At 51.2% G+C, this 27,846-nt stretch overlaps 2 protein-coding genes across 3 annotated transcripts in view; both read left to right on the top strand.

The window, feature by feature from the left end:
• The window catches only part of Arpc1a (actin related protein 2/3 complex subunit 1A), a 33,962-nt gene extending 23,364 nt beyond the window's left edge, over window positions 1–10,598 (top strand). The window contains exons 6-10 of the mRNA XM_026404131.2: window positions 2,334–2,546; window positions 5,936–6,011; window positions 6,209–6,402; window positions 8,523–8,613; window positions 10,219–10,598. Coding sequence (XP_026259916.1) covers window positions 2,334–2,546; window positions 5,936–6,011; window positions 6,209–6,402; window positions 8,523–8,613; window positions 10,219–10,257 — 613 coding nt within the window. The 3' untranslated portion in view covers window positions 10,258–10,598. The remainder of the gene's footprint in view (window positions 1–2,333; window positions 2,547–5,935; window positions 6,012–6,208; window positions 6,403–8,522; window positions 8,614–10,218) is intronic.
• Window positions 10,599–15,982: 5,384 nt separating this feature from the next.
• Window positions 15,983–27,727, top strand: Arpc1b (actin related protein 2/3 complex subunit 1B). Of its 2 annotated transcripts, none has more exons than XM_026404204.2 (10): window positions 15,983–16,069; window positions 22,059–22,132; window positions 22,795–22,899; window positions 23,358–23,580; window positions 24,228–24,335; window positions 25,199–25,405; window positions 25,497–25,572; window positions 26,177–26,382; window positions 27,009–27,099; window positions 27,425–27,727. In XM_026404204.2, the coding sequence occupies exons 2-10, from the start codon at window positions 22,069–22,071 to the stop codon at window positions 27,461–27,463; spliced, it is 1,119 nt and encodes a 372-aa protein (XP_026259989.1). In that variant the 5' UTR covers window positions 15,983–16,069; window positions 22,059–22,068; the 3' UTR covers window positions 27,464–27,727. The 2 variants fall into 2 exon arrangements, with proteins under 2 accessions (XP_026259989.1, XP_026259990.1); XM_026404205.2 differs by lacking the exon at window positions 15,983–16,069 and adding an exon at window positions 16,489–16,719.
• The last annotated feature ends 119 nt before the right edge of the window (window positions 27,728–27,846 follow it).

Genomic DNA, 27,846 nt, shown 5'->3' with positions numbered 1-27,846 from the left:
TTTTAGAAGTTGTTCTTTATTGAGAAGGCTTTTTCTCCCTTAATGAAAAGAAAAGCAAATAAATGTTGCTTTGTGTGGACTCCTTGGCTAGGAATCAGGATGTGCATTTCTTCAGTACCTATGTGGAAAATTCCAGAGAACCTGGCCAGTGATTTCTACACAGTAATGTCCGAGGTTTATAAAGGGGGGTGTTCGGTGAGTGTGGCTGCAAGAATGAGTGATGGCAGCATTAGGGCACTCTATTCTGGAGTTTGGTTGTTTGTGGTCTGTTATCCAGAGTCATCCTAACTCCCTTGGAAAACAAACCGGGTGCAACTGCGCTGTACCACCTGGAGTTTTGTGGGGTGTCTAAAAGTGTGCTTGTGAAAATAGATTGCAGTTCTCTTGTTAATATTGATGTCCACAAACTTTTCTTTGACGTGCAGTCCTGTGCGTCGGGGTCTGTTCAAGAACCACCAGTCCTGGGTTGTTTTGTTTTTGTGGTGCCAGGGATTGAACCCAAGGCCTTGTATGTGCAAAGCAAGCACTTTTCCTTCAGCTACCTCCTCAGCTCACCGCCAGTTCTTTCTAAGCCTCTTAAGTAGCCCCATTGTGAGGCTGAGTTGAGCAGCTAATTTACAGATCACTCACTGGCCTCTACCTCATTGAAGCCTCATATCTTTCAGGGTTTCCACTGCCATTGTCATTGGGGTTGGGGTTATTTTAGGGAGTTTAGGTTCAGCACTTTATTATTTGGTACTGGGGATTGAATCCTGGGGCACTTTACCACTGAGCCATATCGCCAGCCCTTCTTATTTTTTATTTCGAGACAGGGTCTCACTAAGTTGCTGAGAATTTGTGATCTTCCTGCCTCGTCCTCTGGAAGCTGGGTTCTAGGCGCGTGCCACTGCGCCCAACTAATTGAGAAATTTTCTAAAGAGAAAATGTAGGTGAACATGATGGCCCATGCCTATGATCCTAGTAAATGGAGAGTCTGATGCAACAGAATCTTAAGTTCCGGGCCAGCTTCTGCAACTTTGCAAGATCCTGTCTCAAAATAAAAAGGGCTGGGGATGTGCCTCAGTGGTAAGGTACCCCTGGGTTCAATCCCTAGTACTAGGGGCAGGGTGGGGGACCAAAGAGAATACAGAGTAGAAATACCATTAGGATGCAAAAAGGACCCAAAGGATAAATTTTCAGCTGTTCTTTGTGTCTTCCTTTTAAAAAAAAAAAAAAAATTTAGTTTTTATTTATAGTTGGACACAGTACCTTTGTTTTATTTATTTTTATGAGGTGCTGAGTGTCGAACCTAGTACCTCGCACGTGCTACACGAGTGCTCTACTGCTGAGCCACAACCCTAGGCTATGTCTTTCCCTTTTTAACTCTGGGCCCAAATATCTCTTATAGAGTGTCATGGAATTAGATAAAGAGTGAGTTAGAAAAAGACTTTGGACAGCATATATGAATGTCACAATGAATCCCGCTATTAATGCATAATTATAATTCACCAATAAAAAAATTTTTAAAGAGAGAAAGCTAGGTGTAGTGACACACATGGCACACACCTGTAATCTCAACAGCTCAAGAGGCTGAGGTGAGTTCAAAGCCAGCCTCAGCAACTTAGGCTCTCAGCAACTCAGTGAGACCCTGTCTCTAAATAAAATACAAAAAGGGGCTGGGGATGTGGCTCAGTAGCTAAGCGCCCTCGGGTTCAATCCCTGGTACCCCCCCCCCCCAAAAAAAAAAGACTCAGAACACTTGGTTGTGAAAGACGACCCTTCTCTCAGACTGTCCTGCCACAAAGACTGGATGATGGGCCTGAGGGTCAGGGGAGCCGGCCCATCACCTGACAGTGCTTGGGATCCTGCCCATTATTTCTTGCCGGCCTCCTTTGGCTTGTCTTTGGGTGTCTCTCTCTGTCTTATGCCATTTATATGTCACAGAGTGGCACATGGTTTCCTCTCCTCCATTGACTGGGCTTCCTGAAATACTGTGTTGAGAACGATGCTGAAGTAGACATGAAAGGACTCTGGTCCTTTAGCAAGGTCTGACATGAGCCAGGGAAGGACCTTAAAGTCTCCCAGAATGTGCGGTCCATGGAGGAGGGTTTTGTGTTCATTATGGAGAACAACCCCTGGAGTCTGGTTCCCGTGGGTGCCCCTTGTCTGTACAGACTTGACCAGGTTTGAATTGGCCTGTAGGCAGCTCTTTGAACCTGAACGTGTACCTGATCTATTCTTTGTACAAGCCAGCCTCTATGTTCTGGGTTACCTTATGCGGCTGCCTGTGGCCATTTCTATATACGTATATTTTCATTTGCTTTTTCCCTCTCTCCCTACCCTTTAAACCGTAGAGTATTTTCTGCCTACATTAAAGAAGTAGATGAGAAGCCAGCCAGCACGCCCTGGGGCAGCAAGATGCCTTTTGGTCAGTTGATGTCAGAATTTGGTGGCAGTGGCACTGGCGGCTGGGTCCATGGGGTCAGCTTCTCTGCCAGTGGGAGCCGCTTGGCCTGGGTCAGCCATGACAGCACCGTGTCTGTTGCTGATGCCTCAAAAAGTGTCCAGTGAGTATTTATTTACCTTGTGTGGAGGGAGAGCAGGGGTGGAGTCTCTCACCCCACTGGGGAGGGCACCTTTCCCTGAGAAGGATGGACAAGAAAATAAAAATCACAGCTCAAGGGCTGGGGATGTGGCTTCGAGGCAGAGCACTTGCTTGGAGTGTGAAACCCTGGGTTCAGTCCCTAGTTACTGCCCCCCACCCCACCCCCCCACATACACACAAAAAAAATCCCAGCTAACTACAAGCAGCCTTTAAAGTTACAGATCCAGCTTTAAATGAGTTTGGGAAATATACAGAAGCATTAGATCTTCCTTCCAGAAACACTTCTTAATAGAATTACTGGCAGTGAGTCCTTTGAAGAACCCCCTGGCTTGCTACTGATAAGGGTGCCTTCGAAATGGCCAGTTTATTTATTTATTTATTTTTAAATATTTATTTATTAGTTATTGGCGGACACAACATCTTTGTTTGTATGTGGTGCTGGAGGATCGAACCCGGGCCGCACGCATGCCAGGCGAGCGCGCTACTGCTTGAGCCACATCCCCAGCCCCATGAAATGGCCAGTTTAATGTGTGTTCTGAATTCCTTATGGTGAGTCAGTGTCACTCATTAGCCTTTAGTTAATTAGGAGATGTTCTTCCTCTATGTAGTCAGCAAACAGCGCCTCCTTCATGCCACCTCTGGTGTCTGTGGAAGCGAATTGCAGTGACTCACTTGTGCATGGTGCCTGCTCAGCCTACAGCACCCTCTTAGACTTCAGATTCTTAATTGTGCCAGGAGCCGTGGCGCACACCTCTAATCCCAGCCACTCAGGAGACTGAGGTAGAAGGAGTTCAAGACCAGCCTCAGCAACTTAGCAAGACCCTGTCTCAAAATAAAAAATAAGGAAAGGGCTGGGGATGTGGCTCAGTGGTTAAGCACCCCTGGCTTCACTCCCTAGTACAAAAACAAAAATCTTATTTGCTTATTAAATCATTAAATTCTGGAGAAAGACACAAGACTGGGATCCTTTTCCCCTTATAAGTCTTTGGTTGTCACTGGTGAGTCCTTTTCCACTGGCAGCTAAAGGCGGTCACCTGTAAAATTCTTAAGACTTTGAGACTTGCCAGCCTCTGTATGGAGAATCAGCCATATGAGTGGCCCTTACTTCCTTGGCTGCACAGTGGCAGTGAAAGATAACATTGTCTTTCCTGACTGGACTGAATATGGGTTTTTTCTTAATTTTATTAAGTTTGGGGTAGTTTTCATAATTGTTGCTATTGATTTGTTTTTTGTGATAGTACTAGGGATTGAACCCAGAGGTGCTCTACCACTGAGCTACATTCCCAGTCCTTTTTTAAAATATTATGTTGAAACAGAGTCTCACTGTCTTGCCCAGGCTGGCTTCAAACTTGCAATCCTTCCTCCTTAGCCTCTTTTTTTTTTTTTTTTTAATATTTTTAGTTGTAGATGGACACAGTACCTTTATTTTATTTAATTATTTTATGTGGTGCTGAGGATTGAACCCAGTGCCTCACACGTGCTAGGCAAGGGCTCTACCACTGAGCCACACCTCCAGCCCCCTCCTTAGCCTCTTGAGTAATTGGAATTATAGGCATGACTCACTACATGTGGCTAACTTTATTTAAAAAAAAAAAATCCCACCATTTAAAAATAGTAATTAAAAATAAGAGATCCCACCATTATAGCCTTTCAGAAGAGTTTGCACATGTATAGGCACTTATTTATCTTTTCATTTTTAACACAATAGTTCTATATTTTGTATAGCAGTTTGCCTTTTGTCATTCAGGAATATTTTGATGTCAGTGTTGATTTTTTTTTTTTAAATATAGTTGTAGATGGACACAATACCTTTATTTATTTATTTATTTATTTATTTTTATGTGGTGCTGAGTATCAAACCCAATACCTCACACGTGCTAGGAGAGTGCTCTCCCACTGAGGCACAACTCCAGTCCCTCAGTGTTGATTTTATACAATCTAACACACAGTTAAGTTCTTAGCAGATGCTTATTACAAGTCCTTGTCAACCCTCATATTGACTTATTATTTCCCTTTTCCAGTCCTGTACAAGTCAGATTACATGTCTCCTCTTCCTTTTCGCCAACATAAATATTTCAGGTAGCAACATATACCACAGTAAGAGCTTAAGATGATGCATTAGTTCTAAATTCCAGTACCAACTTGATCTAAGGGGTCTTCTGAGACGCATAGAGTTATATATACTTTGAAAACATGTCACCTTTTGTGTAAAATTAGGTGCTCCTAATTCATCCTTCAGTGTTTGCCTGCCATGTCTGCAGCCTCTTTGCCAGCTACAAAAGTAGGTGTTACACACACACACACACACACACACACACATTCATACACACACACACATACACACACATTCATACACACACACACACACACACACACACACACACGCCTCATTTGAATGTGAGCTCTTAGCTAAGACCAGGTTTGGTTCATGTTGGTAGCTCTAGCTCCTAACACAGGGCCTGGCTCTCAGTAAATACTTGCATAATACCAGGCCCCAGGGAAGATTACAACACAGACATTAACTCAACAGCCATAATGACGTTAAGAATTCCAACAGGCAAGAAGGAGGAGAAGCTGATTTGGGTCAAAGTTTTCTGGAAACTCCTCATGGAGGTGATCCAGTCAGATCCACGTTCCAAAGCCTGGAATGGACTTGGATAAGCAAGAGGAACAGAACCAACCCTGGGGGTAGAAGTACATGAGGGCAAAGGTAGAGACAGAAGAACCCGTCTCCTTGGAGACCAGCATGTTGTGAGTTGAAGGGGCCTCAGAACAGGGCAGAGCACAGACTACAGAGAAAGCTGAGGCCTCAGTTAGTTCTTTCCTTCCTTCCTTTCTGTATATTGGTGATTGAACCCAGGGCCTCATGCATGCTAGGCAAGCACTCTACCACTGAGCTACACAGCCAAAAACTATTTTTTTTTTTTTTAAGATAAATAAATGGCTAAATTGCTGAGGCTGGCCTCACACTTATGATGCTCTTGCCTCAGCCTCTCAAGTTGCTGGGATTATAAGCATATTAAACCACCATACTTCACCTGTTCTTCTCCCACCCACCCACCCACCCTGCTTGTGATGTTAAGGATGGATCCCAGGGCCTACCTGGTACATGCTAGGCAAATATTCTACCCCAGAGCTACACCCCCAGCCTGAAGGCCTGTTTCTGAAGGTCACCTTGGGGTTTTGTGGTGCTTGAGATTCCAGCAAGGAGAGGTCAGGAGGCTCCTTTTAAACAGAAGTGTTCGTTGACACTGCAGAAACCCCCAGGAGAATGGGTCCTTTGTCATCCTTAAAGTCTATAAACTGCGTGGTATGGTTCCGCTCAATGTAACAAGTGTTCTTGTTGTTTAGGGTCTCAACTCTGAAAACAGAGTTCCTGCCACTCCTGAGTGTATCATTTGTCTCGGAGAATAGCGTTGTGGCAGCTGTAAGTATCTCTCTTCTTTCTTCCTGGTAGCATGCTGTGTGCAATCTCCAAACAGGAACAATGCATGCTCTATGACACTGGCACAAAGTACAGCAGCTGCTTAGAGGAAACAGAGCTAGCTTGTAAGATGAAGAGGTGCCTGTCCCAGTGCACATTCTGCTAAGGAACCTCCAGGGCTGACTAACATCTTGTTGCAGGGCCATGACTGCTGCCCGATGCTCTTTAACTACGATGACCGCGGCTGCTTGACCTTTGTCTCCAAGCTAGACATTCCAAAACAGAGCATCCAGCGCAACATGTCTGCCATGGAACGCTTCCGCAACATGGACAAGAGGGCCACCACCGAGGACCGCAATACAGCCTTGGAAACGCTGCACCAGAATAGCATCACGTAGGTGCCACCAGTCAGGGCCCTGGGAGCCCCCGTAGTCAGTGCGCTGGTCTCCTTCCCTTGTTTCCTCACTGAGTCCTACAAAGTCCCTGTATACTGAAGCCTGGACAGCCCCTCAGAAACGAGAACAGTGATATATCTGTGTCTCCCCCACTGCCAAGTTCTTGTTTTTAGTTTGTGACAGAGAGTGAACTGCTATCACCTTGTCACTTCTGTCCTTCAAGGTGCAGGTAGCATGAGGCATCCAGCAGGAGGAGTGAGGATCCTGTTAGACTGGGGTGGCAGGGCCTGTCGGGCAGCCTCTTCCCAGGCTCACCTTCTCAACAGGGGAACAGAGGACTTTGCCAAGGGCCATGTTCCTCTGGAAGAGAGCACAGAACAGGAAATATTGCTATATTCTGTTATTGTTCCAACTATGGATTTCAAGTAATGTAAATAGGATATTTGATATAATCACAGAAACCAAATTATCCTATGATAGCCAAGAAACCTCTTGACTGACTTCTCACCAAGCATATGTGATTATAAAAGACAACAGAGCTATGTGTGGTGGCTTATATCTATAATCCTAGCTCCTCAGGGGGCTGAGGCAGGAGGATATCAAGTTTGAGGCCAGCCTCAGCAACTTAGTGAAACCCTGTCTCAAAATTAAAAAATAAAAAGGGCTAGAGGTATAGCTCAGTTATAGAGCACCTCTGGGTTCAATCACCAGTACCCCATCCCCACCAAAAAGACAACAGAATTATGTACTGTCATGTGTAACTAATTAAAACAAATTAAAAAAAAAAAAGAGGATATTACAGTCCAGCATGGTGGGACACACCCATAATCCCAGCTACTTGCAAGGCGGAGGCAGAAGGATGGCAAGTTCCAGGCCAGCCTCAGCACCTTAGTGAGACCTTGTCTCAAAGTAAAAAATCAAAAGTATTGGGGATGTAGCTCAGTGATAAAGCACCCCTGGGTTCAAATTCCCATGCCCCCCCCCCAAAAAATATATATATAATATTTGTCCTCTAGATTTACAGAAACATCAAACTTTATGGACTAAACAGAATCAGATGGGATATAATTTCTCATTTTTCAGAGTGTACAGGTTGTAGCTCAGTTGGTAGGGCGCTAGCCTTGAATGCAGGGCCCTGTGTTCAATCCCCAGCACCACAAAAAAAACAAATAAACAAACAAAAAAAAAACAAGCCTTTGCAGAGTGGACAGCTACTTTTATTTACAGAAATCAGGTCTCCTTTGCCCTAAAGCAATGCCTGCAACTTGTTCTGTGACGGACCAGATAGAAAACATCGTAGGCTCTGAGGGGCCAGAGAGTCTCAGTTGCAGCTACTCGGGTCCACCCTGTGGAACAAGGCAGCGGGGACAATCTGGAGAGCTGGCAGGACCTGTAAAAGTGATGCTCAGCTCTACAGAAGGCAGCGGCTCTACAGAAACCGCCAGTGTGGGCTGTGGTTTGCCATCACCTTCCCAGAGGGACAAGTTCTAGACGTTTCAGAGGAGAAAGAGAATAATATTGTCTGAGCTGTGGAGTTGATTTTTCTTGAACACTTTCCACATAAGTAGGCCCAGACAAGTTATTTCGTTTATCTGTTCCTCATCTTAGCTTGGTGGCATCTGGAGAGTCTGCCCGCTGTAGCATTTGCAGTGATTCATTTCAGATGCAAGGAGGGCTCTCAGCCTTAGGCTCTGGCTGTCCCAGAGGCTGACTTGGGAGGTTTTGTTTAGAGCAAGTTGGATCTCAGTTATGCTCTAGTTTAACAAACACACACACACATTCTTTCCGTTTCCATTATTGCCATGGTCCTGCCCACGAGCTGTTCCCCACACATTTATTTGCATGCTATGAGCACTGGGTCACCTGCCTCTTCAGGTCACTCTGATTCACGCAGGCTCGTGACTTTTCCCCCTTTTCATTTTTGCCTTTCCTGAACATCGGGTAATAAAGCCTTCTGGATGTTTTCTGGGTCGGGTTGCTGCTTCCCAGTGTTGACGGACAGGTCCGATCCAGGAGTGGATGGCAGTTCATTTCCTCAAACATTCCTCACGCTGTCAGTCAGGAGGGCCGTGTTCACTCCCCACATTCTGCATAACCACTTGTTTTTGCTTTTTTTCAGTCAAGTGTCTATTTATGAGGTGGACAAGCAAGATTGTCGCAAATTTTGCACTACTGGCATCGATGGAGCCATGACCATTTGGGATTTCAAGGTATTTCTACCTTTCAGAACAAATCTTGTGTTCAAACTCTTCATTTCTGGAAACGGTGCCAGCTCCCGTCACGGTAGAAGGACAGGCCGTTAGACAGACTGTGATTCTCCTGGCATCACAAAACTCTCCAGCAGAAGGGAGCCACTGTTCCCAGCAGCCTGGGTATCAACTCCTTGATGGCATTTACTCCCTGAGGAAAACTTGAGTGCTTTTGTTGGCAGCAGGCCCTGTGCTAGACACCAGCCTGTTATAGTATGTGTTTATGGTTTGCGCTAATTAGTGAACACCCACTGCATACCTGGTGGGTGCTGGGCAGGGTGCTGGCACTAAGGATGTGGAGGAGAAGAGTCCTTGAGGGACTTTTCCAGGGGCAGGGGCTGGATGGAGCTCTAAGAGAGAAGCCAGGGCCCCTGTTTCTGTGGAGGAAGGTGGGGAGCGGGGTGGACTCCCAATGCTGTGGGGAGGAGGTGGCACCCAAGCTGCACATCAGACGTGATGGGGGGTAACAAGCGGGTGGGGAGTTAAGAAAGCAGAGGTGGGCGCCCCCATCTCCTGGAGTAGCACGTGCAGACCAGCCATGACTCGCAGAGCACTCTGTGCTGCCTGTGGGGTGTGCTAAAGAGAAGAGCCATGCAGGGCCTAGGACAGGGAGCCGGGCTGTCGGGAGCCAGCCAGGAGCTGCTTCAGGATCTGATGTAGATGACAGTGGCCTGGGCTGCTGCGCCAGAGAGCATTGTGGGGACATGAGCTCCTGCAGTGGCTGGGGCTGGACAGGAGGCGCCAGGTTGGCGAGACCCAGAGGGTGCCAAGTGGAAGGGCACAGAGACAGTGGGGGACAAATCCAGGAAGACCTTGCGCTCTCCAGTTGGATGGTAGGTGAGACAAGGAAGGAGGAGGAGCAAGGGCAAGAGAAAGCTTAGGCTTCTGCGTGGCTCTGAACTGAACTTCTCCTGAGCAGCTCAGCATTTATAGTTTTGCCACCACCTGAGCATTTCCCTGGTGTCCCATGCCCCGCCCCACCCTGTCACCTTGAGTCAGGTACTCGGTATGGAAGAGGTTCCATGGTGCCCTTTGGAGAAACCAGCTGCCCTCAAATCTCTCGCCTCCTTTTTACCTTCGGCGCCACCCCTGCACCTTTCTCACCATCTGGAAGTGACAGTGCCGCCCGTGTCCTGGCTCCCCCACCCACAGCTTCTTGTCTGTTGCATAAGTGCAGAGGTCTGGCACAGTCTGCTCTGCGGGCCTCTCAGTGCCTGCTGTGAGAAGGCTGCCTGCCATTTGGGCATTCAGAGCAGGGAAGAGGCAAGGCATATGCGCACAGGCTGCCTTGTCCTGAGGGCCAGTGATGCAGGAGGAAGTTTGTGCTTAGGAACATGGAGGAGTGGGGGTGGCCCAGCACCCATGGCTGGGCCATGGGCACAAGGGCTTATAGACTGGGGGAGCCCAGTCCTGGGGAGTCTGAGGGTGGAGCCTGGAGCCCATGGGTGGGAGCTGGGTGGGGTAAGGCCTACACTCCTTCAGGGAGGCAGAGTGCTAGCGCAGAGCCTGGGGGAAGCACAGTATCAACAGCTTTCAAAAGTCACCATTGTTCTCTGCTTTCTCAAGACCTTAGAGTCTTCAATCCAAGGCCTCCGGATAATGTGAAGCTGTGTGAGCCTCCCCCATCCAGCAGGAGAAACATGGCTGCCTGCCGCTCTGCCCCAGCGAGATGGTGAGGAGAGCCGCCCCAGGAAGCACTGTAAACACGTGGCGAAAACATGGTGTGTTTTTGTTTAAATATAATTGGTGAAAGTGTTGGTTTTTTAAAGGCAACAGTGGTTTTTTTTGTTTTGTTTTGTTTTTTTGTTTTTGCTATTTCATTCCATTCTTGACCAAAGCTTCTGTTCAAGTAGTTTATTATGGAAAATTGTCACACTAACTTAAAGGAAAGGGTGAGGGAGGTATGTAAATTGTCTGCTAGAAAATTAAATAAAAATCCCAAATGTGTTTTTGGTTTTGTTTCCTTATACTATTTCCATGTTTAATAGAAAAATATGGATAAATTCTTCATTAGATAAGCTTGTTTTTAGGGTAAAATCTTAGATTGCAGTTTCTTGTTTTGCATCGTACCATCGATCGTGGGGCAGAACCATTTATTGAATGCTCTCTCCACATGACAATGCTTCTGCAAGTAAGTGCGCTGTACCTGGCAGCTGAGCAACAGAACAGCTTTCTCTTCTGAGCAGCCTGCCTCGTGGGAGCCTGCCCAGGGGGACTCCAAGGTCCACTGTCCAGCCTCTGCCCTGTGCCCACCATGGGGCAGCCCCCTGCTGATAGAGCCCCATGCAGTGGGGGAAGGGAGACAGTATCATCTCAGTTTAGAGATTATTGTGCCTAAAACCAAGTTATTTTCATCCTAATTAGACATGTACTTTGTTGTTGCAAATATAAGAGTCTTATGAGGTACAGGTATAAATAAGTAGCAAAATAAATAAACATAAAGTGGGCTGCAGCCTGGCCACATGCTTTTTCTTTTTTTTGGTACTGGGAATTGAACTCGGGCACTCGACCACTGAGCTACATCCCCAGCCCAGTTTTGTATTTTATTTAAAATCAGGGTCTCACTGGGTTGCCTGGCTCCTCGCTGAATTGCTGAGTCTGGCTTTGAACTGTCTGGCGATCCTGATCCTCTCCCTCCACCTCCCAAGCAGCTGGGATTAAGGTATGCGCCTGGCCACATTCTTGATCTCACTGCTCAGAAAGTGATTCTAGCAGCTCTCTAGAGTGCTGGTAAAATGTCTGTCAGAGGACATCATGAGATTTGCAAAAGATTGATTTTGCCCTTTTGGCTATTCATGGGAAGATTTCTCATCTCCAAGAAAGTCGAATGCCACGGGTGTTGGCCTGGTGGCCTGCCCCATCCCCTGTGCTGTGGAGCCCTCTGCACCCCATGGCAGGAGCTCTTTGGTGCACACGTTTGCACACAGTGCATCAGCCAGGCTGTCATTATGGAGAGGAGGATAGGCAGAAGCTGGCCCTGAAATAGGAATGAGCTCCAGCTTTCCTTTTAGGTTCATGATATGGCTTGGTTGGACCAGCCAGAGATTTTTAGAGAGACTGTACCCTGGGAAAGAATTGACAGCCAAAAAAAAAAAAAAAAAAAAAATTTTTTTTTTACTTACTTTGACTCCAAAAACATAGTAGACACATAGTTATTTTGGGTTTTTTTTTTTTTTTTTTTAACTCACACCCAGGGAAGAATGTCTCCCCAGTCCCAGCTGCCAGATGCCTTCAGTGCTCTGCCATCAGCCCTCTGAATCTGAGGGTTCTGAACCCCTGGGTTCTGTATCCACAGTGGGCCACATATGATGGTGATCCCATTCCATTATAACAGAGCTGAAAATTTTCTATTGTCTAGTGATGTCGGAGGTCGTAGTGCCACGTACCATTCACATTTATGGTGAAGCTGGTGCAGACAAACCTACTCTACTGCCAATTGTGTAAAAGTGTGACTCATACAGTTATGTACAGTACATAATATGCGATGATAATAAAAAAAACTTTGTTTATGTACTGCTTATGTAGTTACTATGCTTATATTTTATTGTTTATTTATTTATTATTATTATTGTGTGTGTGTGTGTGTGTGGTAACTAAGGATTGAACCCAAGACCTCAAGTGTACAAGGTGAGCACTCTACCATTCAGCTACATCCCTGGCCCTTTTTAATTTTTTGTTTTGAAATAGGGTCTTTGTAAGTTGTCCAGGCTGGCCTCAAACTCTGAGTTTTCCTGCCTCAGCCTTCTGAGTGGCTGGGATGATAGGCTGGGATCATAGATATACACCACCATATCCAGCTTTATCATTACTTTATAGTATACTCCTACTTAAAAAAAAAAATTGTTAGCCGGGAGCTGTGGTGTATACCTGAAATCCCAGCAGCTAGGGATGCCGAGACGGGAGGATCATGAGTTCAAAGCCCAAGCAATGGCGAGGCACCAAGCAACTCAGTGAGACCCTGTCTTCTGTCTCTAAATAAAATATAATATAGGGCTGGGATGGGTTCAGTGGTCAGTGCCCCTGAGTTCAATCCCTGGTACCCTCCCCCCCAAAAAAAAGGGAAAAAAATCATTAACTGTAAAACAGTATGCCATGGTACAGCAGCAGTCGGCAGGCAGAAGAACACATCTCATTTCCTGTGTCTCCTTAAGTGCATCAGGAGGCCACGGCCAGCGATTCACACATACCACCCATGTTTGAATACATTCACTCAAATGTTTACACCACAAATCATCTTTCTTGTTTTGTTTTTTGTTTTCTGGTACTGGGGACTTGACTCTCGGGTGCTCTACCACTGAGCTCCATCCCCAGCCCTTCCTTTAAAGTTTGAAAACCACTAATTGAGAGTCAGGAACAAGAGGGTCCCTGAGGAAGGGTGTGTTAGTTACACATTAAATGCAGTATGTTACTGGAAAAATTTAGCTTACTGTACCAATGAAAGCAGTCATAGCATTAACTACTCACAATTACCATGTAGGGCTGTACTATTATTGCCACATTTTGTAAATGACAAAACTCTAGGATACAGAGGGGAATGACCAGTCTGCAGAGCCCCAGTGGAAACTACAAAGCATGTTCCCCACTGGGTGAGAGCAGGGAGAGGAGATGCTATAGTAGTCACCTAGTTCAGCTCACCCAAGCTCAGAAATGGGAAGATGTCCTTGGAACTGAGGGGAGAGGACCCCTCTTGACAGTACTTTAAGGGAACTGCACTGACACGTAAGTCTCTGGCAGAAGACATATGGGACGTGGAATGCTGAACCTCCATGGGCCTTGCTTCTAGTGGACATCTGTCCTTGGGGCCTTGGAAGGGGGCATAGAAGTTCCCCCTCTTCTCTCCCACTAACAGATATCAGGTGGTGATAGATCCTTTGGCCTCAGGGAAAGGGACCTATAGTCCCCAATCTGGGGTAGACACATGTCCTTGTTCTGGCCAGAGAAACAAAAAGTAGATTATGCTGGAAGCTCCTGGGAAAGGTCATCCTCCCTTTTCTCCCACCCTATCGGCCAGCCCTCTGCTTGCTTACATGGCTGTAAGCAGCCTGCGACCAGGAGGCAGCCAGGCTCACACAGGGAGGAGGAGGACCTTGACAACTCAGCCGAGACACTACCTTCCTCCAAGTCAACTGGGTCTGTGGCTACATTTCTTGGAAACCTGAGATCAGAAAAGAAAGGGGAGTGTAGCATCTTCATCTCAGGGCACTGCACACAGATTCCAGGAAGAAGCAGAAAGCTGTCCAAGTGGTTCTGGGAACTCCAGATGAAATCCCTTCATCCCCAAGTTTCCCTTCCCCAAGGAGCTGCTTCACTTAAAGGCTTAGAAAACACCACCACCCGCCCCCCACACACACAGGGAGTGATTTCAAATAACACCCCCTTCACATTGCAGTCACCTTCGCTCCCCCATTCTTTGGGCCTTCCCTCCATGCTGCAGGCCTGCAGGTGGGGGCGGGGCCCATCAGCCTCCCTTCACAGATGCAGAAGCTGAGGCACAGCAAGAGTGACTTGCTGGGGTTACACTTCAGGTTAAGTAGCAGAATCAGATTGTTTTCTAATCATTTATTCATTTCTGATCATTTATTCATTCATTCTGCAGATGGGTACTGAGTGACTCCTATCTGCAGCCTCTCCAGTCAGCCCTGGGGATGGCAGTGGACAACACAAACATGGCTGCTGCACACAGGGACTTTGAGTCTTTTCATTGAATTAGGCTACTTCAGTTCTGTTTCCACATTAGGAGAAAGGAGTCCTCTATGCAGGTTGGTTAGGGTGCTTCTGGCAATGAGTAGCAGAAAAATTCAGTGCAAACCAGTTTAAACATTAAGCCAGTAACTTGGGCTCAGCCTGAGCTATGAGCTGACCAGATCATTTGTCCAGATTGTATTGTATTTTCATCCAGACTCGTGCAGCTCATCCAGAAGGCAGTTCTTTGCCTTGGATCATCCTCCAAAGTCCTGGGCTTTGCTTCAAATGGGTCATCTGAAGTCAGGCATTGAGGAAGGGAAGCACAACAGGCTAATGGAGTTAGACCACTCAGGGCCTCCTGGGGTCATTCCTTGGGCATCTGTGGAGCTACAGAAGGGTAGAATGGAGTCCATGGAAACAGCTACAGTGTCATTCTGCATCAAATCACACTTGTCCCATGGGAGGAGGGCTGCTGGTACAGACTATCTGAAACTGCTAAGGCGCAACAAATGCGGGAACTTGCATCACAGCCCCCCACATCTCAGGAAAATTGTCATGTCAAGAAGATCTGAGCTCCAGTTCACTGGGCGAGGACAGTGATCGCTGTGGAGAAGTGCTCCACTTGTTAACACAGGAGATCCTTCAAGCCACTCCTCAGAAGAGCTGTCTCTGTAAATAGGAGCCCAGGATGGTGACACGAGATGCCAGAGATGCCAATGGGAATCTAGGGGTCACTTCTAATGGGGGTAGTTGTGGAGGTTGGGCAAAGTGACCTCAGAGACACTCAGCTACCTCCTGGTGGATGAGCCCAATTTGGCAGGTGAGGGGGGGGTGTAAAGTGTTCTAGGCAGACAGAAGAGCATGTATTTAAAGCTCTAAGACCTGACAGGGTGAGGGTCTGGCCACTCACCTCCTGAAACCATGAAGCCCTCACACCCAGCTTAGAGACAAGTTCTGGAGAGTTTGTCACCACGGTCTCATCTACCTGACAAGTCTACCTGATGGGTCACATCTGCACTCGTGAGGCAGAGGGTCAGGACTTAACCCCTGGCGACCACTTGGCCTAACATCCCAAATAAGGTGGCTGGAAGGCCACCCGGATAATTCAAAGACCTGAAGTGGGCTGTGGTGGCCTAGAGGGGCAGGAAGTCACTGCTGGTGACCCGTGTGCATCCCTGCCTGGAACCAGCACCCCTGTTAACAGTAAGGAAAACGAGGGCGGGGCCGGTAGCCGTGGTCACGTCCTCGCTGCCCACACCACAGCACGGCCTGCACCTACCGACCGGGGGCAACCTGGGAATGACAGAGCGCTGGGGACCGAGGATACAGGGACTCGCCAAGTTGCACGGCCACCTGCGAGTGGCGCAGAGCCCGCCGTCGGCGCCCGCGCTCGGTGGGTGGGGGCGCGGCCCCCGGCTGCCAGCGGCTGGGTGGCCGCCTCCTCCCAGCCTCAGTTTCCCCGCCCGGAAGGCAGCGAGCGGTGGCCGCGCAGGACTTCCGCACACGTCCGGGATCCGACATCCGCGCGGCTGGATCTCGGCAGCCCCTGAGCCCCGAGGGGTGGGCGGGACCTGGGATCTCGCGACCGCCGCCCCAGGTCCCGCCCCCGGCCCGGAGCCCAGACCGCGAGGCCCCGCCCCCCGCCCACGAGGAAGTGGCCGCGGCGCTGCGCGGGGCCCAGAGCCGGCTCGGCGCGTCGACTGCCCAGAGTCCGCGGCCGGGGCGCCCCGAGGTGAGGGGCGCGGGTCGGGGCGGCGGGGCGCGGGGGTCGGGGCGGCGGGGAGGGCCGGGGTGCGGGGCCGGGGTGCTGCCAGACGGGGCGGGCGGCAGGAGCCGAGGGGCGGTCTGCAGGTGCGGGGGCGCGGGTTGCGCCCGAGGGGAGCTCGCGGGGGCTCGCGGGGTCGAGGGGCCCGGGGGCGGGGACGCGGGCTCCCTGCACACCTGGCATCCTCGGGGACCCCGCCCGCGCGGACCCCTTCCCGCCTCCGCGGCCCCGCTCCCGGTCCCCACTTCCCGCTCGGCCCCTCGCGGGTGTCGCCGTCACCCCGATTCTCAGTGCCGCGGGGCCCCACGCCCAGTCACTTCCCCTCCATCCTCCAGCCTTCCGGGTTGCCGAGGCCGGGAAATGAGCTGGCGCCCCCGCCACGCCCCGGCCGCCGCCTCCCGCCGGAGTCGCGGTCCGAGGGGTCCCGACGGACGGGCGTGGGTCCTGGCGAGGGATCCGGGCGCCCCCTCCTTCCCCGAGACGCAGGGAGCGCAGCCAGGTCCCGCAGGCGGCGACTGGAGCCTTAGCAGATCAGAGCCTAGGGCCAGACCAGGAAGGGCTGTCCCCGGGCTCCGCGAGCCTTGGGCAGTGCACCCCGGAGGGTGAGAAGGATACAGGTGAGAGCGCCAGCTTCTTCCTTCTCTGGCCCCATGACCTTGGAGAGCCCCCTAACCTCTGTGTGCCTCAACTTTCCTTATCCGGACAATGGGGACCTTTCAAGTTGCGAGGCTGAAATGCGAGAATGTGTGTAAGACACTTGGCAGTGCGCCAGGTACAGACAGCGTATGAATGCTTGCTATTGTTGCTGTTATGAAGCCTGCAGTCTGGATGTATGTGTCTGCTCTGAGGGACCCGACCTTGGGGGCTTGGGGTCCAGTCGTAGCTATGCCTTTGAGGAACTCTGTGACTTGGAGGGGATCTTTGCTTTTATCTGAGCCTTTTTGCTCATGTACAAAATATGTCTTTATACATGATTGATGGGTCTTTTCTAATAGATAAATAGCATCACAATGTCTTTTTTATTTTGTTTTTGTTGTTTGCAGTGGTGGGGATGGAACCCAGGCTTCAAGCCTACCAGGCAAGAGCTCTACCCTGAACCACTGAGCTATATTCCCAGACTCCCAACATGTTAATATCAAAATTTCCTTTTATCTTTGTAGTTATCTGAATTTTTCCACCCTGTTACTGATACCAAGAGGGTTTTAATGAGCATATTTAAGTGGGGAAAAAGATGATGATCAGGGGGTATTAGTACCCATATGGTTGTGACTCAAGATTGTCAACAAATTTTAAGTCCCTGCTAATGTTATTGTGTTCTGTTTATTCATTCCTAACACAGTTGTTGAATTCAGTTTATCAGTCTCTTCAGAAAGACCAAACTATTTTGCAACAAATGAGAGAATTTCTCCACAGCCCTCCCAGCATTGAGTTTTATGTGTTTTGGGGTTTTGTTTTGTTTTCTTTAACTCATGATTTGTGGTGCCTTATAATTGTTTGAGTCTTGTTTCTTGACTTTGCCTGGCTTGTAAGACTTAAAGAGCAGAGTCAGAAGGGGTGAATGGGGGTAGCAAGGGCTGATCACACCACCCAGGCTCCTACCCACAACAGGAAGTTGAGTAATACTGAGCACCCTGACCAAAATGGCTTGCTGGCAATTCCCTCCAAGCGCCTGAGCGAGCTGGGCGGAGACTTCCTGCAGTGCCTCTGGAGCCAAGGTCCTTGCTCCAGGCAACTCCTGCCTAGTTTAGCCTCCAATACAGCCAGACCTCTGGAATCAGGGAGACTCAGGAAAACCAGGCAAGGAAGAGCCGCAGCCTGTGCTGGATAAAGACATGGCAGAAGGTTGACCGTCGCCCAGCCAGTCTGGAGAGAGAGACAGTTTAAACCCAGCACCATGAGGAGGCAGCCCTGAAGCCTGAGGACAGGGAGAGTGTCCTCCCTAGCTGACAGCCTGGGGCTTTGCCCATCTTGCTTTGGAGGAGAGCTGTATCCTTCTCCCCTCCACATTCACAGCGGGGTGGTCCCCTAGATTAGAGGTTTCCAAGCTTTTCTAACCATTGACTCCATTGGGAGAAAAATTTGAATACATAATCCCAAAATTTCTACAAATCACATAACACCCACATGCCACTGAAGTAACACAGCACATTCCTCAGGAACCATCCCCCAAGATAGACCTCAGGAAGAGGATGCAGTTCATTCATAGGCCACATTCATGGAGCACTTACCATGTCCAGGCCCCTAATCCCTGCTGGGGACATCTCGGTGAACAAAACGAATACCTCCTCATTTGAACTTCTGTTCAAGTACAGGTTGTAATAAAAAAAAAACATGTGTGTGGGGGGGTGTTCTTTGGTAAGGTGGTACACGCCTGGATTCCCTGCCCTTGAAAGGCTGAGACAGGAGGATCACTTGAGCTCCCAAGTTCAAGGTCAGCTTGGGCAACAAGACCCCACAGTTTTGAGTGGCATTTGGAGGTACAGAGCACATGTTAGGCAAGTGCTCTACCACTGAGCTGAATCCCAAGCCTGAGACCTCATGCTAAAAAATTTTTTTTTTCACACCCTGGTGGGTGGTCTTAGGTACCCTCTGAATAGAAACTCCCACCTCACATTGCCCCTGCAGGGAATTCTGAGTCTCCTAAGGAGCACAGCCCCACCGCCCTCCCTCCCCCAACCCCACCCAGCCTTGCTCACCTGATCGGTGAGTATGGAGAACCAGCCCCTAGGCTGACCTGAGGTGGCTTGAAGCCAAATGAGGTGTGCATGCACTTTGGCCCTCACTCCCCCAGCCTCACCATTTCCAGGGTAATGGAGCACAGAGTACCAGGCATGGATTCCTGGTCCCAATGCCACCCCCCAGGGTCCCCTTCTCTCTCATGTTCCTCAGCTGTCAGAGACTTCCCTGGCTCTCAGGGCCACATCATCAGGATCAGGGAGACCACGTTCCCTGCCAGACTCTTCCTCCAGGAGCAGTGCGGAGGCCTGGTGGCCGTGTACTGGGGCGAAGCAGCCCATTTGGGTTTTCCTGTGAGCTTTTAGTGGCAGGGTGGCTTGCAAGCCCCCGGAGGGCAGTTGTCCCACCCACCCCATTTGGTAGTTAGAGGTTTTCCTGAGGCAAAGTGGCGGGCTGTGAGGCTGATCCTGGGTCTGACCAGGGAACCATCCTATGATCCCTGAGCCGGAAAGCCCAGAGCCCCATGGCTGACTGCCTCTTGGGGCCCCCACTTCCTCATTTGGCAGATACAGGGGTTGGGGAGTCCTTGCTGAGGCTCTGCCGGTTTCAGTAGCTTTGCAGAAGTTATAAAAAGGGGGAAATGAGTCTTCCTTTTTCCAGCCCCTCTTCACCCTTCTCTCCTGCCCCCAATTCATGCTGGAGTGTGATTGGCTGATAGGTGTGGCCTGAACCTTCCTGTCTGTCACACTATGCCTATGGCCTGTGGCTCACTCAACCACTGAGCCACCTCTCCAGTCCTATTTTGTATTTTATTTAGACACAGGGTCTCACTGAGTTGCTTAGCGCTTCGTTTTGGCTGAGGCTGGCTTTGATCCTCCTGCCTCAGCCTCCCGGAGCCGCTGGGATTACAGGTGTGCACCACCGCGCCCAGCCCTTTGGCCATCTTTACCAGCACCTCCCCCATCAGCCCCTGAGTTCCAGGAAACCTGGCCAATGTTCCCCAGGGCCTCCTGCTGCATTACTCACTAGGACATGTGGGGGCTGCTGATGGGGGTGGCCGCTCCACCTTCATAGCCAGGACCGATGTGCCTGGGCCCATGCAGAGTGTCACAATTGTTGCTGAAAAGTCAGGTCTGCCTACCAGCTCAGGGTTCCCCAAGTTCAGGTTCTGGGTCCCACCACAGACGGCAGCCCCAGCTTCCTTCTTCTTTTTGCTCCCACTGAAGCACTGGATGCCAGGGGCCAACCAGAGCCTGGCCTCAGCCCTGCCCCTGCCCTGCTGGTGACCTCAGATCGTGGAACTGGGGCAGCTGAGCAGCTTGGTCAGACAGGCTCAAGCTTCCCTCTCCTCAGTCTTGTCATCTGGCATGGGCAGTGATGGCCTAAACCTAGGCCACCCCGGAAGTACTCAGGGAAACCCCCAGCAGGCCTGCTGACCTGGCCGAAGGCTCTGAGGTGGCACTTAAGCTGGGGCTTTGCCTTACACAGGCCTTGGGAGAGAGGTTAGGGTGGCAGCCGTGCTGGGGCCCTGCCCTGGGTAAGGCTCATTGTGCACACACAGGATGTCTGTCTGCAGCAATGTCCTCACATGTGACCCTGGGTTGTATGTGCACATGGCTCTCTTGTCCACTTTCTCTGCAAATGTCAACTAAGGAGGACCCACTTGAGGCCCTTTCCCAGGCATGGAGGAAACAGGCAAGGTCCCTCCACCATAAAGATGCACACATTTCTGCTGGCGTCTTATTCTGGCCCAGGAACTTTCCAGGATGTTCTGTTGTACGTAAAAGCAGGGTTGTGGCTAGGCATGCTAATAGTTCTAGTGGCTTGGGAGGCTGAGGCAGGAGAACTGCAAATTCAAAGCCAGCCTCAATGACTAAGTGAGGCCCTAAGCAACTCAGCGAGACCCTGTCTTCAAAAAAAAAAAAGGCTGGGAATGTCAGACACCCTTGGGTCCCATCCCTGGTACCAAAAAAGAAAGAAAAAAAAAAGTAGAGTATGCATTTGGGTGGGCATACCAGTCAGGGCCCACCAGGCAGTGAGCTTTGGGGTAGGGGGCTGAGGTGCCACTGATTCCCAGACTTGAATGGCAGGATATGTGGGCCCCAGGATCAGCCTCTGGCCTGGTTGGGGAGACCGACTCTTCAAAGGGTAAACCAAGGTCAGGTGCCATCATGTCTATTATGGCCATGTCTTGAACACCCCCTGGTGCCTAGTGTGGTGTATCACCTTATTTCACTGGCCCAACACCTCTGGGGAGGCAAGATTCCTCTTTCCACCCTGATGCTGAAGAAACAGGTTCTGGGAGGATGAGAGAGGTTCCCGGGCCATGTGGCTTTGCAAGCAGTGCCTCGGGGCTCCTCCACTCTAGGACAGGCAGAGCCTGGGTTTGGGAAGCGATGTTCTTGTTGGGTCTTTCTGGATGGGTGCATCTTTGCTGAGCAGGAGTGGCCTAGGGCTGCAGGTGATAGAAGGCACATTTGGCTAGATGGGAGGCCCCAGGCTGGCCAAGGGCAGACAGCACCCTGCAGAGGCAGCAGGGTATGAGCTGGGGACAGCAGTGAGGGAAGGAAGCCAGTGTTGTGCCACCACCCTCTGTGGTTCCTGAGAAGCTCCGTGACAGCTGGGAATGGTTGGTGGGGGCTGAGCTGCCCCCCTGCCAGGGTTTCACTATCAGTGCTGGAGGCTGGTCTCTGCAGGGGGCTGCATTCACCCCTCTGCTTCTATTTCCTCCTATGTCCTTATGGGTGGGCCACCTTGGGGTCTCTCTAAAACCCCATTACCCAGGCCTGAGCACAGCAAGTGAAGGCCTGTCCACCTCTGCTTCTCCCTTGGGCCCCTGGGCTCTGGGCATGGAGGGTCAGTGTGCTGCATTCTGGGACACTTACAGGATTGCTGCATTTCATCTTCACACAGACCTTATGGTGGGAGGGTGGAGGATCAACTCATGAGGCACAGCTGGCAGGTGCCAGCCTGTCTGGCCAGGTCCCAGCACACCCCACTCACAACAGATCTTCATCTGCCCATCTCACTCTGTTCCTTGAAGCCAGAGACATCCTGTGACACCTGCCCTCTTAGGAGGAGGGGAACAGGACCCAGGTCTGGAAGCCACACACCAGGCCTGTCAGGAGACCCAGATGGGCCCTGCCATCCTTTCCTGCAAACTGGTGCCCCTCTGAAACCTGGGTGGTCTTCCTGCTAAAGATCCCATGGGGTTCACGTGGGGCCTGGTCTCTCTGGGCAGGAACAGAGCTGACCTGCATTCTCTCTCCTCTTGGTGCAGGAGCTGAGCCATGGCTTACCACAGCTTCCTGGTGGAGCCCATCAGCTGCCATGCCTGGAATAAGGATCGCACCCGTGAGTGCCCACCGGGAGTGCCCCCCAACCAGTGGGCTCCTTGAGACCCATCTTCACCCTGCCCCTAGGCCCTGTCCTGAGGGAGGTGCTGGAGGGAAGGGGAAGAGCTCAGGGGGTGTGGAGCATACCAGCCAGGCCCTGCTGCAGGAGCTGGTGCATGTAGGGGTGGGGGGGATAGGACAGGACACTAAGCTTGGGTCTCCTGAGGGGAAGGTACAAGGACAAGAAATGAAGCTTTGACCTGAAGAGGGAGGCTGTGGAGGCAGAGCTACTGGTCTAGAAAGGGTGAAAAGAGACATTTCTGAGCAAGTGGCAATGAAGCCAGGGAGGGCAGGGGTAAGAGCCCAAGGTGTCAGGAGCAGCCAGGAGGCTGGCTGGCATTGGGGACAGGGAGCAGTAGCTGGGTAGCCACCAGCCAGAGCAGTGGGATGGGAAGAGGTCCTGGGTTGTGACATGGCTTTGGGAGCATTGAGGGGGTACAGGTGAGGGAGGGGTGGCCAGACTCAGAAGGGTCAGAGGGTGCTCAGCAAGGCCTGAGGGGTTTCAGGGGACTCCACTGGAGGAGAGCCTGGGTTGTGAAGGGTGAGATGGAGGGGAGTCATGGGGAAGGGTGCTGGGTGCCCATATCTCTTCCCCTTGCTAAGCCCTTTCTGCTGCTGCAGAGATCGCCATCTGCCCCAACAACCACGAGGTGCACATCTATGAGAAGAGCGGGGCCAAGTGGACCAAGGTGCATGAGCTCAAGGAGCACAACGGGCAGGTGACAGGTGGGTCAGGACTGGTGAGGGAACAGGGAGGGGCTGGCTGTGATCATGCACCTACCTAATCAGTGAATTAAGCAGAACAGATTGGGTTTCAAGGAACACAGCCCTGTTTCAAAGTGGCTTAGGTTGTAAAGGGATTATGTTGGCTCATGTTACTGAGAAATTCAAGGTTTGTAGGTTCAGGAGAGGCTTGATCCAGCAGCTCAGTTCTTGCTCTATAAAGAACTCTATCTCTAGCTTTGTCTTCAAGCCTATGGTGATAGCCTGGGAGAGCTGTTACAGCTCTCATAAGGTCCAGTGGCAACCCTGGTCTCTCCAGTTAATAGTGGCCTACAGGGAAGTGCATGTGCTAGGCAGAAGCAGCTTCCTTGCAGGTTGTGGCTTTGGCCCCTCCTATGTGACCCCTATGGAGCTAGCTCATCTTGATGGCTTCAGCCTATTGTTTTCTACGTCCCTCACAGGTATCGACTGGGCCCCTGAGAGTAACCGCATTGTGACCTGCGGCACAGACCGCAATGCTTATGTGTGGACGCTGAAGGGCCGTACATGGAAGCCCACTCTCGTCATTCTGCGGATCAACCGTGCTGCCCGTTGTGTGCGCTGGGCCCCCAATGAGAACAAGTTTGCTGTGGGCAGTGGCTCCCGTGTCATCTCCATCTGTTACTTTGAGCAGGAGAATGACTGGTGCGTGCCTGGGCAGGGCCAGAGTGGGCTGGGAGGGACCCGGGACTGTCCAAGCTCAGGACTGCAGACCTACAGGAGGCAGCACTAATCCCCAGAAGGCACAGGAGGAGTTGTTGGGACCCCTACTCACATGACCCCAGGAAAGTCTGTCTTCTTGGTGAGACAAGGGACTCTGCATAGTCCTTCAGTGGTCCCCCAGCCTCAACTTGGCAATGAGGACACAGAGCATCCCAGGCCCCACTTCTGGGGGCACTTGCTAAGCCATGACTTCCTGACAGCCCCATGGACTGGGTCTGTCCACTCTGCAGATGAGCAAAGTCAGTCACTTACCCAGATGCCCAGCCTGTCAGACTGCGGGGCGCCACTCACCAACTGCCAGACAGGCCTCAATCCCACATGGCTGAGGGTGGGCACCAGGCAGAAGCCCAGCTGAAATCTGGGAAACTGTAGCTTAAATAACTGTGTGAGGTTAAAAGGATATAAGACAGAATTCCCACCCCAGAGGAGACCCAGCACATTGCTGCCTGTCCCACATCACATAAGTCCAGGTCTCTCCACCCAGGACATTGGTGGCCTGCAATGTGCTGAGGTCTGTGGATGCTCACTTCCTGTCCCTCTCCCCCCTACCTGTCTGGCCACGTGTCCAGGTGGGTGTGCAAGCACATCAAGAAGCCTATCCGCTCTACTGTCCTCAGCCTGGACTGGCACCCCAACAATGTGCTCCTGGCTGCTGGTTCCTGTGACTTCAAGTGCAGGTGAGATGGGAGCCTCCTCCCAGGGACCCCAAGTGAGGAATTGCTCTCTGAACAATCACCGTGTGTCCAGTCTACAGCCCTGTAGCCCCTGCCTCAGTATAACTCCCACCCTTATAGTTTCCTGGCTTGTCTGAAGGAGGTGAGCGGGTGTGCTTATTCGTACCAAGGTAGGAATGACTGGTAAACTGGAACATGTCTTGCTTCATGATCTTAAGGACTAGAACATAGCGTATCCAGTTGCTGCTATTCACGGTTTTTAACTTCTGAGCCTAAGTCTGCCTTGGCCACCAGTTCTCCAGCTTCACGCAGGTGGCTGCTCCCCACCCCTGCCACTCTGTTCTGAATCTCCACTTAGAAAACAACAGGCACCAGAAGCCACTTCAGAGGCCCTAGGCAAGAAAGGATGGCATCCTGTGAGGCTTTGCTGGTGGGTGGGGAGTTGGTTTGCTGCTACCCTGATCTGTCAGGTGGATTGAGAAGAGGTGAATGCTGGGGAGTGGAAGAGGGTGGAGCCTGTAGGAAGGGGCAGAGCGGGATCCAGGCAGAGAGAAGAGAGGAGGGGCATCCCAAGGGCTGGCATGATAGGACCACAGCCTCTGGGGGCCACGTGAGTTGTGGATAGTCAACTCTCAGGTTTGTCCCCACAGGCTCTGAGACACCCTCACCTCCATCTTATTGCATAAAGGGAATACTGAGGCCCAGACTTGTTGAGCATGAAGACACAGGTCATGGGAGCCAGATCTTGAATGCACGGGCTCCAAGCTTGTGCTCTGACCACTCAGAGTCCCCCACCAGCCTGGTTTGGGAAGGAGTTCCCTTCTCAGGCCCCTAAACCTCAGTTCCTTTCTTGCCTCTGCTGGCAGGATCTTCTCTGCCTACATCAAGGAGGTGGAGGAACGACCAGCCCCGACTCCATGGGGCTCCAAGATGCCCTTTGGGGAGCTGATGTTCGAGTCCAACAGTAGCTGTGGCTGGGTACACGGCGTCTGTTTCTCAGCCAGCGGGAGCCGTGTGGCCTGGGTCAGCCATGACAGTACCGTGTGCCTGGCTGATGCCGACAAGAAGATGGCGTGAGTACAGGGGTGGAGGTGCAGGGCTACAGGGCAACCCAGACACAGGCAGGAGGTGGTGCCCGGTGGCTAACCTTGCTCTTCCCCTCAGCGTTGCCACACTGGCCTCTGAAACATTGCCACTGCTGGCCCTCACCTTCATCACCGAAAACAGTCTGGTGGCAGCGGTAAGCAGTGGTGGCTGGTAGGAGCAGCTCTCCTACCTCCCCCTCTCCCTTGTTCCCTTCATGCCTTACACCCATTTGTATCCACATGGGACAGAATAGGTTAGGTTATGCTGCAGTAACAACAAAAAATCCCCAGTTGCCCTGGCTTAACACAGTAAGGACTTCTTGCTCCCATTTCATGTGCAGTGTGGGTATTATGAGGGGGTCTGAAGGAGGCCTGGTCTCTGACATGCTTCCCCGGTTGCCTTATGAGGAGAAAATCCAGAGGAGCAGCTAGCTGCAGGGTCTCTCCTGGAGGTGGTATAACTGGCTGGGTGGAACTCTTTGGGGAGTCCAAGATTTTCAACTAGATCCTGGCGTTGCTGTGTGAGAGGACAGTTCCCATATCCATCCCATTTGCATACCTGGGGTTGAGGCCTAATTCTTCATGGCCTGGTCATGTCCCCAAGCTGGGACATTCATTTCAGTGGAAGTGCCATCAAAGCCCCACATGGGATATATGATGCTCCCCAGCACCTTGCCTCACCTCTCCTCTGTTGGGTGGAGAATGGGGGCGCTCAGCCTGCCCTGGCAGGCATTCAGTGGTAACCCCACATGGCCACAGGGCCATGACTGCTTTCCAGTGCTGTTTACCTACGATGGTGCCGCGGGGACACTGACCTTTGGTGGGCGGCTGGATGTGCCCAAGCAGAGCTCGCAGCGGGGTTTGACAGCCCGTGAGCGTTTCCAGAACCTGGACAAAAAGGCCAGCTCTGAAGGTGGCGCAGGCGCCGGAGCTGGGCTGGACTCTCTGCACAAGAACAGTGTCAGGTGAGGGCAGGGTGGGGGCAAGGCCAGGGTTGCCCAAGAAGTCAGGTGCAGGGGGAGCCCTGGAGGGAGGGACACCATCTGGGAAGCAGTTGAGAACTCTTTTGGGTGCACAAAAATCACAGCAGGCGGGGGCTGAGCATTAGCCTCGCTGATAATTGGACTGTCCTAGGAGTGAGGCCTGTGAGCAGCAGGCTTTTTGTGGATGGGTTTATCACTAGAACCCAGTGGAGGTAAGGGTCCCTCTGCAGTCACCTGAGGACCCTCCAAAACCCAAAGCTGCCAGCCATGTTAATCAGGGTGATGGCAAGACTTCAACAGCCCCTTGGCTATAAGCCTATATCTGCCCAATCTTCCAACTAAGCATCTTTTTAGAACCAACCTCATTTCTCCCTTCTTTTCCCCTGTCCCAGCACATTACTGGCACTTCATCCCCTAGATGTGCATGTCCTTCCTCCCTGCCCAGCCCTTCAGTGTCTTCTGCAATTGCTGGTCCCCAAAGCAGACTCCCAAGCCCACTCTCAACCTGTCCCTGGCTGGGCACCTCCATCTTGCACTTCCATCTCATAGGAGTTTGGGAGTTCCTGGTGCATAGGCTGGGATCCCCAAGCTTCTCATCCTCCTTACAGCCAGATCTCAGTGCTCAGTGGGGGAAAGGCAAAGTGCTCACAGTTCTGCACAACAGGCATGGATGGTGGCATGAGCATCTGGGATGTGAAGGTGAGACTTTGTTGTATCCCAGTTCCCTCCAGGCCCCTGGATTGACCTTTCTCCCCTCTCCACCTCCCCAGCAGCTGCCCTGGATGACCCAGTCCTTCACTCCTACAGGAGAAAGGCATTTTTGGGGCTGGGGGTGCAGTAATGGAGTAGCCCTTGACCCCTAGGCTTGCATGCCCTCTGGTTGGGATTTAGACTCAGATCTGCCCCACTCCAAAGACCAGGTTCTGTCCTTTACTCTGCTGGGGCTAAGGGGGCATAGATTGGGGGCCTTGTGTATGGGGGCACAACAGCTGAGAACCAGTCTGCCCATTCTGCCTCCTTGCAGAGCTTGGAGTCAGCCCTGAAGGACCTCAAGATCAAATGACCTGTGGGGAGTCTGCCCTCATCCCAGCAGCTGGGGAAAGGGGCCAGGAAGGGCTTGAGAAGGCTTTGCTGAATGCTTCTGGGGTACCAGTAAGGGACTGCTCCCTTAGAAGGGGAAGAGCTTTTCTTACCTATTCAAGGAATATGTGCCTTTTTCTTAAAGAAATGCTTTCATTTATTGTTTAAAAAAAAAAAAAGCCACCAAAGCACAATGCTGGTCATGAACTGCTTCAGAAAATGGAGGTAATAAAAATGCAATTGTGGACATGCTTGCCTGTGTGTTTGGAAGGAGGGTGGTTTTCCACTGGTCATGAACTGCTTACCAATGAACTGCCAGCTCCCCTTATTCTCTACTAAATGCAGTCCCAGCCTGTGTTAGCCCAT

The sequence above is a fragment of the Urocitellus parryii genome, chromosome 9 (genome assembly GCF_045843805.1).
Source record: "Urocitellus parryii isolate mUroPar1 chromosome 9, mUroPar1.hap1, whole genome shotgun sequence".
In the NCBI taxonomy this organism is placed as follows: Eukaryota; Metazoa; Chordata; class Mammalia; order Rodentia; family Sciuridae; genus Urocitellus; species Urocitellus parryii.
Note: the sequence above shows the minus strand (reverse complement) of the source record. Positions and strands in the feature narration are given on the sequence as shown.

Coding starts and splice junctions, on each gene's coding strand:
- Arpc1b (XM_026404204.2), top strand. CDS start 22,069: ATGGCTTACCACAGCTTCCTGGTGGAGCCCATCAGCTGCCATGCCTGG. Junction 25,406..25,496: donor GATGCCGACAAGAAGATGGC/GTGAGTACAGGG, acceptor TCTTCCCCTCAG/CGTTGCCACACTGGCCTCTG. Junction 26,383..27,008: donor CTGCACAAGAACAGTGTCAG/GTGAGGGCAGGG, acceptor TCCTCCTTACAG/CCAGATCTCAGTGCTCAGTG.